This window comes from Panulirus ornatus, chromosome 55 (genome assembly GCF_036320965.1).
Source record: "Panulirus ornatus isolate Po-2019 chromosome 55, ASM3632096v1, whole genome shotgun sequence".
Classification (NCBI taxonomy): Eukaryota; Metazoa; Arthropoda; class Malacostraca; order Decapoda; family Palinuridae; genus Panulirus; species Panulirus ornatus.
The window spans coordinates 39,727,141-39,746,386 of record NC_092278.1 but is presented as its reverse complement, the minus strand read 5'-3'; the positions used below and the strand labels follow the sequence as shown (position 1 = coordinate 39,746,386).

The 19,246-nt window shown below is 41.4% G+C and overlaps 1 protein-coding gene across 7 annotated transcripts in view; it reads left to right on the top strand.

Annotated features, from left to right (window-relative positions):
* PIG-O (phosphatidylinositol glycan anchor biosynthesis class O) overlaps nucleotides 1-19,246 on the top strand; it is a 177,339-nt gene that overhangs the window by 38,969 nt on the left and 119,124 nt on the right. For all 7 annotated transcript variants that reach the window (XR_011716732.1, XR_011716733.1, XM_071693534.1 and 4 more), the window contains exon 4: nucleotides 2,241-2,453. Coding sequence is in view for 5 of the 7 variants with exons in the window: in XM_071693534.1 (XP_071549635.1) it covers nucleotides 2,241-2,453 (213 nt within the window). In the remaining 2 variants the exon portion in view is untranslated. The remainder of the gene's footprint in view (nucleotides 1-2,240; nucleotides 2,454-19,246) is intronic.

Here is a 19,246-nt window from a genome sequence, read left to right as displayed (position 1 = left end):
CTCTTCTCATGCCACAAGCATCTTTTGCGCAATCCATCACTGATTCCCTAAATACATCCCATTCCTCCCCCACTCCCCTTACTTCCATTGTTCTCACCTTTTTCCATTCTGTACTCAGTCTCTCCTGGTACTTCCTCACACAGGTCTCCTTCTCAAGCTCACTTACTCTCACCACCCTCTTCACCCCAACATTCACTCTTCTTTTCTGAAAACCCATACAAATCTTCACCTTAGCCTCCACAAGATAATGATCAGACATCCCTCCAGTTGCACCTCTCAGCACATTAACATCCAAAAGTCTCTCTTTCGCACGCCTGTCAATTAACACGTAATCCAATAACGCTCTCTGGCCATCTCTCCTACTTACATAAGTATACTTATGTATATCTCGCTTTTTAAACCAGGTATTCCCAATCATCAGTCCTTTTTCAGCACATAAATCTACAAGCTCTCCACCATTTCCATTTACAACACTGAACACCCCATGTATACCAATTATTCCCTCAACTGCCACATTACTCACCTTGTTATCGATAGTATAACAGTGGAATTTTTTTAACAAAACCTATAATAACCACTCATTTCGAGAAACCTCAATAACTCTTTCCTATTTGAAGGAATGAGTTATGCCACTATACTTTTAACATTTGCATCAACCATTCATGCTTCTCCTTGTCCTGCAATATAACCTGAATACACAGCATGAGCCTTCACAAAATCATTTTAAACTTTTAAACACTTTTCTGATCAAGGAGACATGGTCATCCCACTCTCTAGAATACAACATAAAACAGCTTCCACTTCTCTTCATGCCAGATGGTAACACTTTATATTGGCATAACTCATCCATGGTTATAAATAATGAGATAGCTTTTGCCTTCTCATTCAAGCCTACCTGCCAATATCCTTTCAACAGATTGAACTTACAAACCTCGCATCTTCCACTTGGTCAATACAATATTGACTCCATTGTTCACTTCCTCTGAAATTCATAAATACTCTTCATTGTCTTTTCTTTTTCTATTTTATAATTCTCTTTATATTTCAATTAAGGCCTGGCCTTGATGTGGACTTTTGTCCATGACTGGAGCCTTCAACTTAAAATGAAAAAAATTACCTGCAGATAGTTTGTCTCCTTAACATTTCTCATAATGTGGGACTCTGGTGACAAGTTAGGGATGATGTTGACTCCCAGTTCCTTCTCACATACAGAATATTGAAGCTTATTATGGCTAGGTTATAATCACTTTGAGGCCATCTTTCTCTGCAGAAATTTGTGTATGAGTTTGTGAGGCCTTGTGATAGAAGGTGAATAAGATGAAGGTCATAAGTTTTAGCAGGGTGGTAAGACAAGGAAGTAGAGTGTTTTAGACATCTGGGAGTGGACATGGCAGTGGATGGAACTATGAGAGCTGAAGTGAACTATATGGTGGGTGAGGAATGAGTCCTTGGTGCATTGAGGTGTGTGGAAAGTGAGGTCACTTTCTGTGAGGGCAGATTGATATGTTTGCTGTATGTGCAAGTCTGGGGCCCTAAATGCAAAAGAGTAAGAGAGAGTGGATATGTTGGAAATTTAATGCTCAAGGTCAGTATTTGTTGTAAGTGAGCAGAGTACAACTGAGATATTTGCACCAGTTATGCTGGCATTTGGACTATTCGTGCTGAAATCATTGGACATAATGTATGGAGAAGGTCAGTGAAGAGAGACTGAATAGAGGATATGTGTGTCAGAAGGTGAGGAAGCAAGGAGAAGGGAAAGACAAAAGAAATGAAAGGATGGAATGAAAGAGGTTATGAGTTATTGGAGACATGCAGGATGGTTAGATGTGCGCATGGGATTGAGCCAAGTGAAGTAATATGGTATACAGGAGGCTATGTGCTGTCAGTGGGATGATCCAGGGCATATGAAGAGGTGAGGCAAAACCTTGTGAAAGTTTGTGGGGCTTGTCTGTGGATGAGGGTCTCAGATTTCGGTGCATTATATATGACAGCAAGAGAGTTGATGTGAACAAATGTCATTCTTCATCTGTTCCTGGCACTACCAAGCTAATGTGGGAAACAGTCAGTGTATGGAAAACACATGATTGTATGGTTCATGTTTGTGTTTATCAGTTTTTATAGATAAATTGTACTGTAATTGAAGTATAGGATTGTAATAAATTTGGTTTCATTGTTTTTTTCATTGATGGGTAGTATTTCATAAGTTAACCTGTAACTCATGCCATTTGTCTTTTTTGCAGGTTTAACCAGTCATTTCTTTACCCTTCCTTCAATGTGATGGATCTACATACAGTTGACAATGGTGTGTTAAATCATTTGGAGAAAGAAATGTTACAAGATGACTGGGATGTTATCATTGCACACTTTCTTGGAGTGGATCACTGTGGCCATCGTTATGGCCCAAATCACCCCGAAATGGCAGCAAAACTAAAGCAGATGAATAGCATGATAAAGTTTGTACCATATTTAGATTTTTATCTGTGTATACAGGAAGTGTTTCAAAGATGCTCTTTCAGTTATAAAGAACACCTATTCATTCTCATATATCTTTCCCAGTACCTTATCCACACTTGACTCCAGCTGAACCTTGTTATATACATACAAAAGCACCACTAGCTTTTGTTTCTTTCCAACCTACTAACATATCATATCTTCTACCCATAAAACCTCCCACATTTCTCCCTGCAACATCAGTGAAAGGAAATGTGATGAAGATGACTGCATCCTTGCCCAAATGTACCTTGAAACTCGTACATCTCAATATTACTAAATTGAATGTGATCTATGTTTATTTCTATGTGCAGTCAAACTTGGCCTTAAACATTGGTTACAAGTACAGTGAATTTATCATTATGAACAGTATGATATACATGATATAGTATGGTGCATTGTTGCTATCATGCTGAGACTGGAGAAGTAACTAGGTTAAAAAAAAACTTATAGTAAAAGACGCATATAAGCAGAGGCCAGGTGAGAATACAGCTTGTGGGCTGGGAATTTTAAAATCCTTTTGTTCAATGGTAGGAAAGAGGAGAAGATTATCACAGTAGATACATCTACAAAGAAGAGAGTAATGGATCAGCGTGCAAGAGAATAGCTTTAAATTATTTAGCCTTGTGCAGGTAATTGTGGACTGCCAGTAGGGAACAATAAGATATATCTTAATTTTACAAATGACATGGCACTGTTATAGAAGTGAGTTATATGAGTGTGTCTGACTACTGTCATAGAAATCAAAATTGTGTAATGTGGAAATGAATAAATGTGAATGTGATACAGTAAGGGCAATGAACTTGCACCGTGACAAATCAGACTAGAGAGACATCAAGGAGGGATTTTGTGCTCAAAATAGAATAAGAGGTAGGGTAAAAGTCAGTAGGTAGCCATTGACCAGGAAGGTATATTACCTGTTCTACTTACCTTGGGTATGAGGAAGGTTAGTGATGGCTGAGTAGTGTGCCAGCACTTCAGTGATTGTCAAGTTGCACTGCACTGACCCAGGTAGCTGTGTTTTCTTTTTGCCTCACCAACGCGTGGAATGCTGACATTCTGTTCACAAACATACATCTCTCGTCACTCACAACACTTGACGACAAATGACTCACACATATCATTCTTTGTAACTAGATTTTCCTGTAGCGAGTACTATGTGCTAGCCCTATCTTTTGGCAAAATGGTAGGAGCTATATTTAGAAGTATTAGGTAGAAACATTAGGTAAAAACATTGGTTAGAATTCTGTAGTAGGTTAGAACATTAGGCAAGAACATTAGATAGACCCTTAGGTAGAAGTAATAGGTTGAAACTTTAGGTAGGATTCTCTGGAAACACAGCACTAGAGTTGCCTTTTGCCAATGGCCTGTTAAGGGTGAGCTAGGAAGTGACAGTGGAGTTCACAAGGTATTGAGAGTCTTTTGCCATGACCACTATCCTTGATGGAGTTCCTGGAGGAAATGGGCATCAGATACAGGATCAGATACAGATAGATAGATGAGGAGGTTTCTAAAAGGAGAAACAGAAGAAGGAGTCACGCTTGGAGTACTCATCCTCCTCGAAGGCTCAGATTGGGGTGTCTAAATTTGTGTGAGTGTAAACAAGATGAGAAAAATGAGAGATAGGTCGTATGTTTGAGGAAAGGAACCTGGATGTTTTGGCTCTGAGTGAAACGAAGCTCAAGGGTAAAGGGGAAGAGTGGTTTGGGAAAATTTTGGGAGCAAAGTCAGGGATTGGTGAGAGGACAAGAGCAACAGAAGGAGTAGTGGGGTATGTGACAGAGTGTAAGAAAGTAAACTCTAGATTGATATGGGTAAAACTGAAAGTGGATGGAGAGAGATGGGTGATTATTGGTGCCTATGCACCTGGGCAGGAGAAGAACGATCATGAGAGGCAAGTGTTTTGGGAGCAGCTGAATGAGTGTGTTAGTGGTTTTCATGCACAAGACCAGGTTATAGTGATGGTTGATTTGAATGGAAATGTGAGTAATAAGGCAGTTGAGGAAATAATTGGTGTACATGGAGTGTTCAGTGTTGTAAATGGAAATGAAGAGCTTGTAGATTTGTGTGCTGAAAAAGGACGGGTGATTGGGAATACCTGGTTTAAAAAGAGAGATGTACATAAGTATACGTATGTAAGTAGGAGAGATGGCCAGAGAGCATTATTGGATTATGTGTTAATTGATAGGCATACGAAAGAGAGACTTTTGGATGTTAATGTGCTGAGAGGTGCAACTGGAGGGATGTCTGATCATTATCTTGTGGAAGCGAAGGTGAAGATTTGTAGAGGTTTTCAGAAAAGAAGAGAGAATGTTGGGGTAAAGAGAGTGGTGGGAGTAAGTGAGCTTGGGAAGGAGACTTGTGTGAGGAAGTACCAGGGGAGACTGAGTGCAGAATGGAAGAAGGTGAGAGCAAAGGAGGTAAGGGGAGTGGGGGAGGAATGGGATGTATTTAGGGAAGCAGTGATGACTTGCGCAAAAGATGCTTGTGGCATGAGAAGCATGGGAGGTGGGCAGATTAGAAAGGGTAGTGAGTGGTGGAATGAAGAAGTAAGAGTATTAGCGAAAGAGAAGAAAGAGGCATTTGGACACGTTTTGCACGGAAATAATGCAAATGACTGGGAGATGTATTAAAGAAAGAGGCAGGAGGTCAAGAGAAAAGTGCATGAGGTGAAAAAGAGGGCAAATGAGAGTTGGGGATAGAGAGTATCATTAAATCTTAGGGAGAATAAAAAGATGTTTTGGAAGGAGGTAAATAAAGTGCATAAGACAAGAGAACAAATGGGAACATCTGTGAAGGGGGCTAATGGGGAGGTGATAACAAGTAGTGGTGATGTGAGGAGAGAGTGAGTATTTTGAAAGTTTATGGAATGTGCTAGATGATAGAGTGACAGATATAGGGTGTTTTAGTTGAGGTGGTGTACGAAGTGAGAGGGTTAGGGAGAATGATTTGGTAAATAGAGAAGAAATAGTAAAAGCTTTGTGGAAGATGAAAGCCGACAAGGCAGTGGGTTTGGATGGTATTGCATTGGACTTTATCAAAAAAAGGGTTTGACTGTGTTGCTGACTGGTTGGTAAGGATATTTAATGTATGTATGACTCATGGTGAGGTGCCTGAGGATTGGCGGAATGCATGTATAGTGCCATTGTACAAATGCAAAGGGGATAAGAGTGAGTGCTCAAATAACAGAGGTATAAGTTTGAGTATTTCTGGGAAATTATATGGGAGAGTATTGATTGAGAGGGTGAAAGCATGTACAGAGCATGAGATTGGGGAAGAGCAGTGTGGTTTCAGAAGTGGTAGAGGATGAAGAATGTATGTGAGAAATACTTAGAAAAGCAGATGGATTTGTACGTACCATTTATGGATCAGGAGAAGGCATATGATACAGTTGATAGAATTGCTCTGTGGAAGGTATTAAGAATATATGGTGTGGGAGGTAATTTGCTGGAAGCAGTGAAAAGTTTTTATTGAGGATGTAAGGCATGTGTACAAGTAGGAAGAGAGGAAAATGATTGGTTCTCAGTGAATGTCGGTTTGCGGCAGGGGTGTGTGATGTCTCCATGGTTGTTTAATTTGTTTATGGATGGGGTTGTTAGGGAGGTGAATGCAAGAGTTTTGGAGAGAGGGGCAAGTATGCAGTGTGTTGTCAATGAGAGGGCTTGGGAAGTGAGTCAGCTGCTGTTCGCTGATGATACAGCGCTGGTGGCTGATTCGGGTGAGAAACTCTAGAAGCTTTTGACTGAGTTTGGTAAAGTGTGTGAAAGAAGAAAGCTGAGAGTAAATTTGAGTAAGAGCAAGGTTTTTAGGCACAGTAGGTTTGAGGGACAAGTCAATTGGGAGGTAAGTTTGAATGGAGAAAAACTGGAGGAAGTGAAGTGTTTTAGATATCTGGGAGTGGATTTGGCAGCGGATGGAACCATGGAAGCGGAAGTGAGTCACAGGGTGGGGGAGGGAGCGAAAGTTCTGGGAGTTTTAAAAATTGTGTGGAAGGCGAGAACATTATCTCAGAAAGCAAAAATGGGTATGTTTGAAGGAATAGTGGTTCCAGCAATGTTATATGGTTGCAAGGCGTGGGTTATGGATAGAGTTGTGTGGAGGATGGTGGATGTGCTGGAAATGAGATGTTTAAGGACAATATGTGGTGTGAGGTGGTTTGATCGAGTAAGTAATGAAAGGATAAGAGAGATGTGTGGTAATAAAAAGTGTGGTTGAGAGAGCAGAAGAGGGTGTTTTGAAATGGTTTGGTCACATGGAGAGAATGAGTGAGGATAGATTGACATAGAGGATATGTGTCAGAGGTGGAGGAAACAAGGAGAAGTGGGAGACCAAATTGGAGGTTGAAAGATTGAGTGAAATAGATTTTGAGTGATAGGGGCCTTAACATGCAGGAGGGTGAAAGGCAGGCAAGGAATAGAGTGAATTGGAACGATGTGGCATACCGGGGCCGACATGCTGTCAATGGACTGAACCAGGGCATGTGAAGCGTCGGGTAAACCATGGAAAGTTCTGTGGGGCCTGGATGTGGAAAGGGAGCTATGGTTTCTGTACATTATACATGACAGCTAGAGACTGAGTGTGAACGAATGTGGCCTTTGTTGCTTTTCCTAGTGCTACCTCGTGCACATGTGGTGGGAGGGGATTGTCTTTTCATGTGTGGTGAAGTGGCGACGGGAATGAATGAAGGCAGCAGGTATGAATTAGGTACTTGTGTATATATGTGTATGTCTGTGTATGTATATATATATATATATGTATACGTTGAAATGTATAGGTATGTATGTGTGCGTGTATGGGCGTGTATGTATATACATGTGTATGTGGGTGGGTTGGGCCATTCTTTCGTCTGTTTCCTTGCGCTACCTCGCTAACGCGGGAGACAGCGACAAAGTATAATAAATATGAAATAGATAGACGAGGAGGTAGTTTCAGGAACAGATGAAGATAGGCCACATTTGCTAGTCTTATTACTACTCTATTACAAAATTGATTCTCCCACTTACAGCACTCTTTCAAAACTTCTTGGGAATGAAGTCAGGGGTTGGTGAAAGGACAAGAGCAAAACGAGAATTAGCACTACTCCTGAAGCAGGAGTTGTGGGAGTGTGTGATAGAGTATACGAAAGTATATTCTAGATTGGTTTGGGTAAAACTGAAAGTGGATGGCAAGAGATGGGTGATCATTGGTGCTTATGTACTTGGTCATGAGAAGAAAGATCATGAGAGACAAGTGTTTTGGGAGTAGATAAGTGAGTGTGTCAGCAGTTTTGATGCACGAGATTGGGTATTAGTATTGGATGATTTGAATGCATGGGCAAGTAATGTGGCAGCTGAGAGCATAATTAATGCACATGGGGTATTCATTGTTGTGAATGGATCTGGTGGAAAGCTTGTAGATTTGTGTGCTGGAAAAGACTGGTGATTGGGAATACTTGGTTTAAAAAGAGAGATATACACAAGTATATGAATGTGAGTAGGAGATATGGTCAAAGGGCATTACAGTATTTGATTACATAGTCATTGATATGCATGTAAAAGAGACTTTAGGATGTAAATGTCCTGAGAGGGGCAGCTGGTGGGATGTCTCATCACTAACTTATGGAGGCAAAGGTGAAGATTTGTGGAGATTTTCAAAAAAAGCAGAGAATGTAGGGAAGAAAAGAGTGGTGAGAGTAAGTGAGCTTGGAAAGGAGGCTTGTGTGAAGAAATACCAGGAAAGATTGAGAGTTGAATGGCAAAAGGTGAGAGCAAACGAAGTGAGGGTAGTTGGTGAGGAATTGGATATATTTAGGGAAGCAGCGATGAGTTGCAAGAGATGCATGTGGCATGAGAAAGGTGGGAGGTGGGCAGATTAGAATGGTTAGAGTGGAGGGATGAAGAAGTAAAGATGTTAGTGAAAGAGAAATGAGAGGCATTTGGAAGGAGTGCAAATGAATGGGAGATGTATAAGAAAAAGTGGCAGGAGGTCAAGAGGAATGTGCAAGGGTTGAAAAAGAGGGCAAATGAGAGTTGGGGTGAGAGAGTATCATTAAACTTTAGGGCGAATAAAAAGATGTTTTACAAGGAGGTAAATAATGTGCAAAAGACAAGAGAACAAATGGGAACATTGGTGAAGGGAGCAAAAGGGGAAGTGATAACAGATAGTGCTGGAGTGAGGAGGAGATGGGGTGAGTATTTTGAATTGTTAAATATATATGATGATAGAGAGGTGAAGGGGCAAATGGGGAAGTGGTAATAGGTAGTGATGAAGTGAGTATTTGAAGTACTGAAATGTTCAGTGATAGGGTGACAGCTATTGAGTGATTGGGTCAGGAAGGTAGGCAAAGTGAGAGAGTCTTGGAGAATGGATTGGGAAAGAGTGAACAAGTGGTGAAAGCCTTAAGATGAAATGTTTCATGGTATTGCAGTTGAATTTCTTATGAAAGGTTTGTAAAGATTTTCAATGAATGTATGGATCATGGTGAGGTGCCTAAGGATTGACAGAATGCAAGTATAGTGCCAGTGTAAGGCAAGGGGGATAAAGGAGAGTGTTTAGACTACAGAGGTATAAACTAGTTGAATGCCTCTGGTAAGTTATATGGAAGAGCAGTGATTGAGAGGGTGAAGCATTGCATGTACAGAGCATCATGTTGGGTAGAGGATGTGTGGGTCAGGTGTTTGCTTTGAAGAATGTGCGTGAGAAATGCTTGGAGAAACAGAGGGATTTGTATATGGCATTTATGGATTTTATCCCTGGGGATAGGGGAGAAAGAATACTTCCCATGTATTCCCTTCGTGTCGTAGAAGGCGACTAAAAGGGGAGGGAGCGGGGGGCTGGAAATCCTTCCCTCATTATTTTTTTTTAATTTTCCAAAAGAAGGAACAGAGAAGGGGGCCAGGTGAGGATATTCCCTCAAAGGCCCAGTTCTCTGTTCTTAACGCTACCTTGCTAACGCGGGAAATGGCGAATAGTTTGAAAGAAAGAAAGAAAAAGAGGGGTAGATGTAGAGTGTTTAGGTTGGGGTGATATATGAAACGAGACAATCAGGGAGAGTGCTTTGGTGAAGAGAGAAGAGGTGGTGAAAGGCTAGTGGAAGATGAAATCCAGTAAGGTGATGGGAGTGAATGGTATTGCTGTTGAATTTATTAAGAAAGGGGTGATTGTGTTATTGATTGGTTGATAAGGATATTCAATGTATGTATGGATCATGGTGAAGTGTCTGAGGATTGGAGGAATTCATGTATAGTGCCACTGTATAAAGGTAAAGGGGATAGAAGTGAGTGTTCAAACTATAGAGGCATAAAGTTTGTTGAGTATACCTGGAGAGTTATATGGGAGGGTATTGATTGAGAGGGTGAAGGTATGCACAGAGCATCAGACTGAGGAAGAGTAGTGTGATTTCAGAAATGATAGATGATGTGTGGATCAGGTGTTTACTTTAAAGAATGTGAGTGTGAAATACTTAGAAAAACAGATGGATTTTTATGTGGCATTTATGGATCTGGAAAAGGCATATGATAGAGTTGATAGAGATGCTTTATGGAAGGTCTTAAGAATATATGGTGTGGAAGGTAAACTGCTAGAAGTAGTCAGAAGTTTTTATCAAGGGTATAAGGTGTGTGTATGAGTACGAAGAGAGAAGAGTGATTGGTTTCCAGTGAAGATCAGTCTGCGGCAAGGTTGTGTGATGTCACCGTGGTTGTTTAATTTGTTTATAGATGGGGTGGTGAGGGAGGTAAGTGCAAGGGTTTTGGTGAGGGGCAAGTATGCAGTCTTTTGGGGATAAGAGTGACAGAGAAGTGAGTCAATTGTTGTTTGCCGATGATAGAGCATCGATGGCTAATGCAAGTGAGAAACTGCAGAAGTTGGTAACTAAGTTTTGAAGAGTGTGTGAAAAGAGAAAGTTGAGAGTAAATTTGAATAAAAACAAGGTTATTAAGTTCAGCAGGTTTGAGGAATAAGTTAGTTGGGATATGAGTTTGAATGGAGAAAAGTTGGAGGAAGTAAAGTGTCCTAGGTATCTGGGAGTGGATGTGACAGCTAATGGAACCATGGAAGTGGATATGAGTCATAGGGTGGGGGAGTGGTGAAGGTTCTTGTAGTGAAGAAGAATGTGTGGAAAGAGATAACTTTTTCTTGGAGAGCTCAGATTGGTATGTTTGAACGAATAGTAATTCCAACAATGTTGTTAGTTGCAAGGTATGGGCTTTAGATAAGTTTGTATGGAGGAGGGTGGATGTGTTGGAAATGAAATGTTTGAGATTAGTATATGATATGTGGTGGTTTAATCGATGAGTAATGAAAGGGTAAGAGAGATCTGTGAAAATAAAAAGAGTGTGGTTAAGAGAGCAGAATAGGGTGTTGAAATGATTTGGGCATATGGAGAGATTGAGTGAGGAAAGGCTGACTAAAAGGATATATGCATCAGAAGTAGAGGGAACAAGAAGTGGGAGACCAAATTGGTGGAAGGGCGAAGTGAAAAAGATTTTGAGCGATCAGGGCCTGAATATGCAGGAGGATAAAAGGCCTGCACAGAGAAGATTGAATTGGAACAATGCATTATACTGGGGTGGACGTGCCATCAGTGAACTAAACCAGGGCATGTGAAATGTCTAGGGTAGGTCATGGAAAGGTCTGTTGGACCTGGATGTGGATAGGAAGCCGTGGTTTTGGTGGATTACACATGACAGTTAGAGAATGGATGTGAGCGGATGTGGCCTTTCTTCATATGCTTCCTGGCGCTACCTTAGTGACGCAGGGTATGCTGATGCTGTTTCCCATGGGGCAGGGTGGTGCCGAGAATGGATGAAGCTAAACAAGTATGAATATAAACATGTGTATATATTTGCTGATAACCACAAGGAAAATGAATCAGTATGTTCCTAAGTGCATTTGTGTGTAATGATCACATTGTCAAGGGAGAAACACGAATGAGGTAGAAGACGTAGAGCAGTTAGTTGTTATACAAGGAAGAGACTTAGCTAAAATGCCATTGGTAAACCAGTGTTACCAGATGGTAGTGTTCAGGTTGATGGTGTTTGGGTCTGGCACCATGCCTGTCATAAAATTTTGTCATATGGACAGGAAAGGGAACTGTTTACAAGTTTTGCTTACAACAAAGCTATACAGTTTGTGTAGACCTTCTCTAATAGTAATGTTACAATTCTTTGTGTATTTGGTAATAGAAGATTCAGTGATATTGCTTGGTGTAGATAAGGTACAGATTTATTTATATATTTTGCTTTGTCGCTGTCTCCGGCATTTGCGAGGTAGCGCAAGGAAACAGACGAAAGAAATGGCCAAACCCACCCCCATACACATGTATATACACACACGTCCACAAACGCAAATATACATACCTATACATCTCAATGTACACATATATATACACACAGACACATACATATATACCCATGCACACAATTCACACTGTCTTCCTTTATTCATTCCCATCGCCACCTCGCCACACATGGAATACCATCCCCCTCCCCCCTCATGTGTGCGGGGTAGCGCTAGGAAAAGACAACAAAGGCCTCATTCGTTCACACTCAGTCTCTAGCTGTGATGCAATAATGCCCGAAACCACAGCTCCCTTTCTACATCCAGGCCCCACACAGCTTTCCATGGTTTACCCCAGACGCTTCACATGCCCTGATTCAATCCACTGACAGCACGTCAACCCCAGTATACCACATTGATCCAATTCACTCTATTCCTTGCCCGCCTTTCACCCTCCTGCATGTTCAGGCCCCGATCACTCAAAATCTTTTTCACTCCATCTTTCCACCTCCAATTTGGTCTCCCACTTCTCCTCGTTCCCTCCACCTCCAACACATATATCCTCTTGGTCAATCTTTCCTCACTCATTCTCTCCATGTGCCCAAACCATTTCAAAACACCCTCTTCTGCTCTCTCAACCACGCTCTTTTTATTTCCACACATCTCTCTTACCCTTACGTTACTTACTAGATCAAACCACCTCACACCACATATTGTCCTCAAACATCTCATTTCCAGCACATCCACCCTCCTGCGCACAACTCTATCCATAGCCCACGCCTCGCAACCATACAACATTGTTGGAACCTCTATTCCTTCAAACATACCCATTTTTGCTTTCCAAGATAATGTTCTCGACTTCCACACATTCTTCAAGGCTCCCAGGATTTTTGCCCCTTCCCCCACTCTATGATTCACTTCTGCTTTCATGGTTCCATCCGCTGCCAGATCCACTCCCAGATATCTAAAACACTTTACTTCCTCCAGTTTTTCTCCATTCAAACTTACCTCCCAATTGACTTGACCCTCAACCCTACTGTACCTAATAACCTTGCTCTTATTCACATTTACTCTTAAATTTCTTCTTTCACACACTTTACCAGACTCAGTCACCAGCTTCTGCAGTTTCTCACATGAGTCAGCCACCAGCTCTGTATCATCAGCGAACAACAACTGACTCACTTCCCAAACTCTCTCATCCACAACAGACTTCATTCTTGCCCCTCTTTCCAAAACTCTTGCATTCACCTCCCTAACAACCCCATCCATAAACAAATTAAACAACCATGGAGATATCACACACCCCTGCCGCAAACCTACATTCACTGAGAACCAATCACTTTCCTCTCTTCTTACACGTACACATGCCTTACATCCTCGATAAAACTTTTCACTGCTTCTAACAACTTGCCACCCACACCATATATTCTTAATACCTTCCACAGAGCATCTCTATCAACTCTATCATATGTCTTCTCCAGATCCATAAATGCTACATACAAATCCATTTGCTTTTCTAAGTATTTCTCACATACATTCTTCAAAGCAAACGCCTGATCCACACATCCTCTACCACTTCTGAAACCACTCTGCTCTTCCCCAATCTGATGCTCTGTACATGCCTTCACCCTCTCAATCAATACCCTCCCATATAATTTACCAGGAATACTCAACAAACTTATACCTCTGTAATTTGAGCACTCACTCTTATCCCCTTTGCCTTTGTACAATGGCACTATGCACGCATTCTGCCAATCCTCAGGCACCTCACCATGAGTCATACATACATTAAATAACCTTACCAACCAGTCAACAATACAGTCACCCCCTTTTTTAATAAATTCCACTGCAATACCATCCAAACCTGCTGCCTTGCCAGCTTTCATCTTCCGCAAAGCTTTTACTACCTCTTCTCTGTTTACCAAATCATTTTCCCCAAGCCTCTCACTTTGCACACCACCTCGACCAAAACACCCTATATCTGCCACTCTATCATCAAGGTACAGATAATAATTGAATTAATGTTTCTCAAGCCAATACAATGGTCGAATTTCTCAACATGATTGAACAAAGCATTTGATTCTTGTCCTGTTCTTATACTATGTTTATGTTGCTAAGTTGAGTCTAACAAGAAGATCCTCACGGTCTTCTCAACATAAAACATATTACAGCTTTTACAAGGGATTCTGTAAACATAGCCTGCAGAATTTTCTGGTGAGTTTTTGATTAAGATATTCTTTATAGTATTATTATTGCTGAATGCAATGAAAATGTTGTCCCTAGCACTAACATTACTATAAAGAATATCTTAATCAAAAACTGATCAGAAAATTCTGCGGATTGTGTTTACAGGTGATAACAGGCAGCGGTGGAGTGAGTATTTTGAAGGATGATTTAATGTGTTTGATGATGGAGTGGCAGATGTATGATGTTTTTGTCATGGTGGTATGCGAAATGAGAGAGTCATGGAGAGTGGTTTGGTGAAGAGAGATGAGGTTGTAAAAGCCGTGCAGAAGATGAAATGCAGCTAGGCTGCAGGATTTGATGGTACTGCAGTTGAATTTATTAAGAAAGAGGATGACTGTATAGTTGACTGGCTGATAAGGATATTCACTGTATGCATGGATCATGGTGAAGTGCCTTAAGATTGGCAGAATGCATGTATAGTGCCATTGTATAAAGGCAAAGAAGATAGATATTAGTGATCAAACTACAGTTTTGAGTATACCTATTAAATTGTACTGGAGGATATTGATTGCGAGGGTGAAGGCTTGTATAGTACATCATGGTGGAAGGATGTGGTTTCAGAAGTGTTAGAGGGTGTATGGATCAGGTGTTGCTTTGAAGAATGTGTGTGAGAAATACTGAGAAAAACAAATGGATTTGTATGTGGCATTTATGGATCTGGAGAAGGCATATGATAGGGCTGATAGAGATGCTTTGTGGAAGGTCTTAAGAGTATATGGTGTGGGAGTTAAGAAGGTTTTGTCATTGGTGTAAGGGAAGTGTACGAGTAGGAAGAGAGGAGAGTGAATGGTTCCAAGTGAAGGTTGGTCTGCAGCAGGGGTGTGTGATGCCACCATGGTTATTCATTTGTTTATGGATGGGATGGTGAGGGAGGTAAGTGCAAGAGTCTTGCAGAGAGAGGCCGGAGAAGTGAGTCAGTTGTTGTTCACTGATGATACAGCACTGATGGCTGATTCAAGTGAGAAACTGGAGAAGTTGGTGACTGAGTTTGGAAAACTGTATGAAAGGAGAAGGTTGAGAGTAAATTTGATTAAAAGCTTGGCTATTAGGTTTGGCAGGGTTGAAGGACAAGCTAGTTGGGATGTAAGTTTGAATGGAAAAAAATTGGGGGAAGTGAAGTGTAGGAGTGGACTTGGCGGCAAATGAAACCATGAAAGTGGATGTGAGTCATACGGTGGGGGAGGGGGCAGAGGTTTTTGGAATGGTGAAGAATGTGTGGAAGAAGAGAACATTACCTCAGATAGCAAAAGTTGATATATTTGGAAGAATACTAGTTCCAACGATATTATATGGTTGCGAGGCGTGGTATATAGATAGGGTTGTATGGAGGAGGGTGGATGTGTTGGAAATGAAATTTTTGAGGACAGCATGTGGTGTGAGGTGGTTTGATTACGTAATGAAAGGGTGAGAGAGATGCATGGAAATAAAAAGTGTGTGGTTAAGAGAGCTGAGGAGGGTGTGTTGAAATGGTTTGAACATATGGGAGAATGAGTGAGAAAAGGCTGGCAAAGAGAATATATGTCAGAAGTGGAGGGAACAAGGAAAAGTGGAAGACCAAATTTGAGGTGGTTTTGAGCGTTGGGCTTGAACATGCCTGGGGGTGAAATGCATGCAGGGAATAGAGTGAATTGGAACCATGTTTTATACTGCGGTCAATGTGCCATCATTGGACTAAACCAGGGCATGTGAAACATCCGGGTAGCCATGGAAAGGTCTGTAGGTACATGGATGTAGATAGGGAGCTAAGGTTTCAATGCATTACTTATGACAGTTAGATATGGATGTGAGTGGATGTGGCCTTTCTTCATTGTTCCTGCGCTACCTTAGTGACTGCAGGGTTGCTGATGCTGTTTCCATGGGCAGGGTGGGTGCCAGAATGGAATGAAGCTAAACAAGTATGAATATAAACATGTGTATATATTTTGCTTTGTCGCTGTCTCCCGCATTTGCGAGGTAGCGCAAGGAAACAGACGAAAGAAATGGCCAAACCCACCCCCATACACATGTATATACACACACGTCCACAAACGCAAATATACATACCTATACATCTCAATGTACACATATATATACACACAGACACATACATATATACCCATGCACACAATTCACACTGTCTTCCTTTATTCATTCCCATCGCCACCTCGCCACACATGGAATACCATCCCCCTCCCCCCTCATGTGTGCGGGGTAGCGCTAGGAAAAGACAACAAAGGCCTCATTCGTTCACACTCAGTCTCTAGCTGTGATGCAATAATGCCCGAAACCACAGCTCCCTTTCTACATCCAGGCCCCACACAGCTTTCCATGGTTTACCCCAGACGCTTCACATGCCCTGATTCAATCCACTGACAGCACGTCAACCCCAGTATACCACATTGATCCAATTCACTCTATTCCTTGCCCGCCTTTCACCCTCCTGCATGTTCAGGCCCCGATCACTCAAAATCTTTTTCACTCCATCTTTCCACCTCCAATTTGGTCTCCCACTTCTCCTCGTTCCCTCCACCTCCAACACATATATCCTCTTGGTCAATCTTTCCTCACTCATTCTCTCCATGTGCCCAAACCATTTCAAAACACCCTCTTCTGCTCTCTCAACCACGCTCTTTTTATTTCCACACATCTCTCTTACCCTTACGTTACTTACTAGATCAAACCACCTCACACCACATATTGTCCTCAAACATCTCATTTCCAGCACATCCACCCTCCTGCGCACAACTCTATCCATAGCCCACGCCTCGCAACCATACAACATTGTTGGAACCTCTATTCCTTCAAACATACCCATTTTTGCTTTCCAAGATAATGTTCTCGACTTCCACACATTCTTCAAGGCTCCCAGGATTTTTGCCCCTTCCCCCACTCTATGATTCACTTCTGCTTTCATGGTTCCATCCGCTGCCAGATCCACTCCCAGATATCTAAAACACTTTACTTCCTCCAGTTTTTCTCCGTTCAAACTTACCTCCCAATTGACTTGACCCTCAACCCTACTGTACCTAATAACCTTGCTCTTATTCACATTTACTCTTAAATTTCTTCTTTCACACACTTTACCAGACTCAGTCACCAGCTTCTGCAGTTTCTCACATGAGTCAGCCACCAGCTCTGTATCATCAGCGAACAACAACTGACTCGCTTCCCAAACTCTCTCATCCACAACAGACTTCATTCTTGCCCCTCTTTCCAAAACTCTTGCATTCACCTCCCTAACAACCCCATCCATAAACAAATTAAACAACCATGGAGATATCACACACCCCTGCCGCAAACCTACATTCACTGAGAACCAATCACTTTCCTCTCTTCTTACACGTACACATGCCTTACATCCTCGATAAAACTTTTCACTGCTTCTAACAACTTGCCACCCACACCATATATTCTTAATACCTTCCACAGAGCATCTCTATCAACTCTATCATATGTCTTCTCCAGATCCATAAATGCTACATACAAATCCATTTGCTTTTCTAAGTATTTCTCACATACATTCTTCAAAGCAAACGCCTGATCCACACATCCTCTACCACTTCTGAAACCACTCTGCTCTTCCCCAATCTGATGCTCTGTACATGCCTTCACCCTCTCAATCAATACCCTCCCATATAATTTACCAGGAATACTCAACAAACTTATACCTCTGTAATTTGAGCACTCACTCTTATCCCCTTTGCCTTTGTACAATGGCACTATGCACGCATTCTGCCAATCCTCAGGCGCCTCACCATGAGTCATACATACATTAAATAACCTTACCAACCAGTCAACAATACAGTCACCCCCCTTTTTTAATAAATTCCACTGCAATACCATCCAAACCTGCTGCCTTGCCAGCTTTCATCTTCCGCAAAGCTTTTACTACCTCTTCTCTGTTTACCAAATCATTTTCCCCAAGCCTCTCACTTTGCACACCACCTCGACCAAAACACCCTATATCTGCCACTCTATCATCAAGGTACAGATAATAATTGAATTAATGTTTCTCAAGCCAATACAATGGTCGAATTTCTCAACATGATTGAACAAAGCATTTGATTCTTGTCCTGTTCTTATACTATGTTTATGTTGCTAAGTTGAGTCTAACAAGAAGATCCTCACGGTCTTCTCAACATAAAACATATTACAGCTTTTACAAGGGATTCTGTAAACATAGCCTGCAGAATTTTCTGGTGAGTTTTTGATTAAGATATTCTTTATAGTATTATTATTGCTGAATGCAATGAAAATGTTGTCCCTAGCACTAACATTACTATAAAGAATATCTTAATCAAAAACTGATCAGAAAATTCTGCGGATTGTGTTTACAGGTGATAACAGGCAGCGGTGGAGTGAGTATTTTGAAGGATGATTTAATGTGTTTGATGATGGAGTGGCAGATGTATGATGTTTTTGTCATGGTGGTATGCGAAATGAGAGAGTCATGGAGAGTGGTTTGGTGAAGAGAGATGAGGTTGTAAAAGCCGTGCAGAAGATGAAATGCAGCTAGGCTGCAGGATTTGATGGTACTGCAGTTGAATTTATTAAGAAAGAGGATGACTGTATAGTTGACTGGCTGATAAGGATATTCACTGTATGCATGGATCATGGTGAAGTGCCTTAAGATTGGCAGAATGCATGTATAGTGCCATTGTATAAAGGCAAAGAAGATAGATATTAGTGATCAAACTACAGTTTTGAGTATACCTATTAAATTGTACTGGAGGATATTGATTGCGAGGGTGAAGGCTTGTATAGTACATCATGGTGGAAGGATGTGGTTTCAGAAGTGTTAGAGGGTGTATGGATCAGGTGTTGCTTTGAAGAATGTGTGTGAGAAATACTGAGAAAAACAAATAGATTTGTATGTGGCATTTATGGATCTGGAGAAGGCATATGATAGGGCTGATAGAGATGCTTTGTGGAAGGTCTTAAGAGTATATGGTGTGGGAGTTAAGAAGGTTGTGTCATTGGTGTAAGGGAAGTGTACGAGTAGGAAGAGAGGAGAGTGAATGGTTCCAAGTGAAGGTTGGTCTGCAGCAGGGGTGTGTGATGCCACCATGGTTATTCATTTGTTTATGGATGGGATGGTGAGGGAGGTAAGTGCAAGAGTCTTGCAGAGAGAGGCCGGAGAAGTGAGTCAGTTGTTGTTCACTGATGATACAGCACTGATGGCTGATTCAAGTGAGAAACTGGGGAAGTTGGTGACTGAGTTTGGAAAACTGTATGAAAGAAGGTTGAGAGTAAATTTGATTAAAAGCTTGGC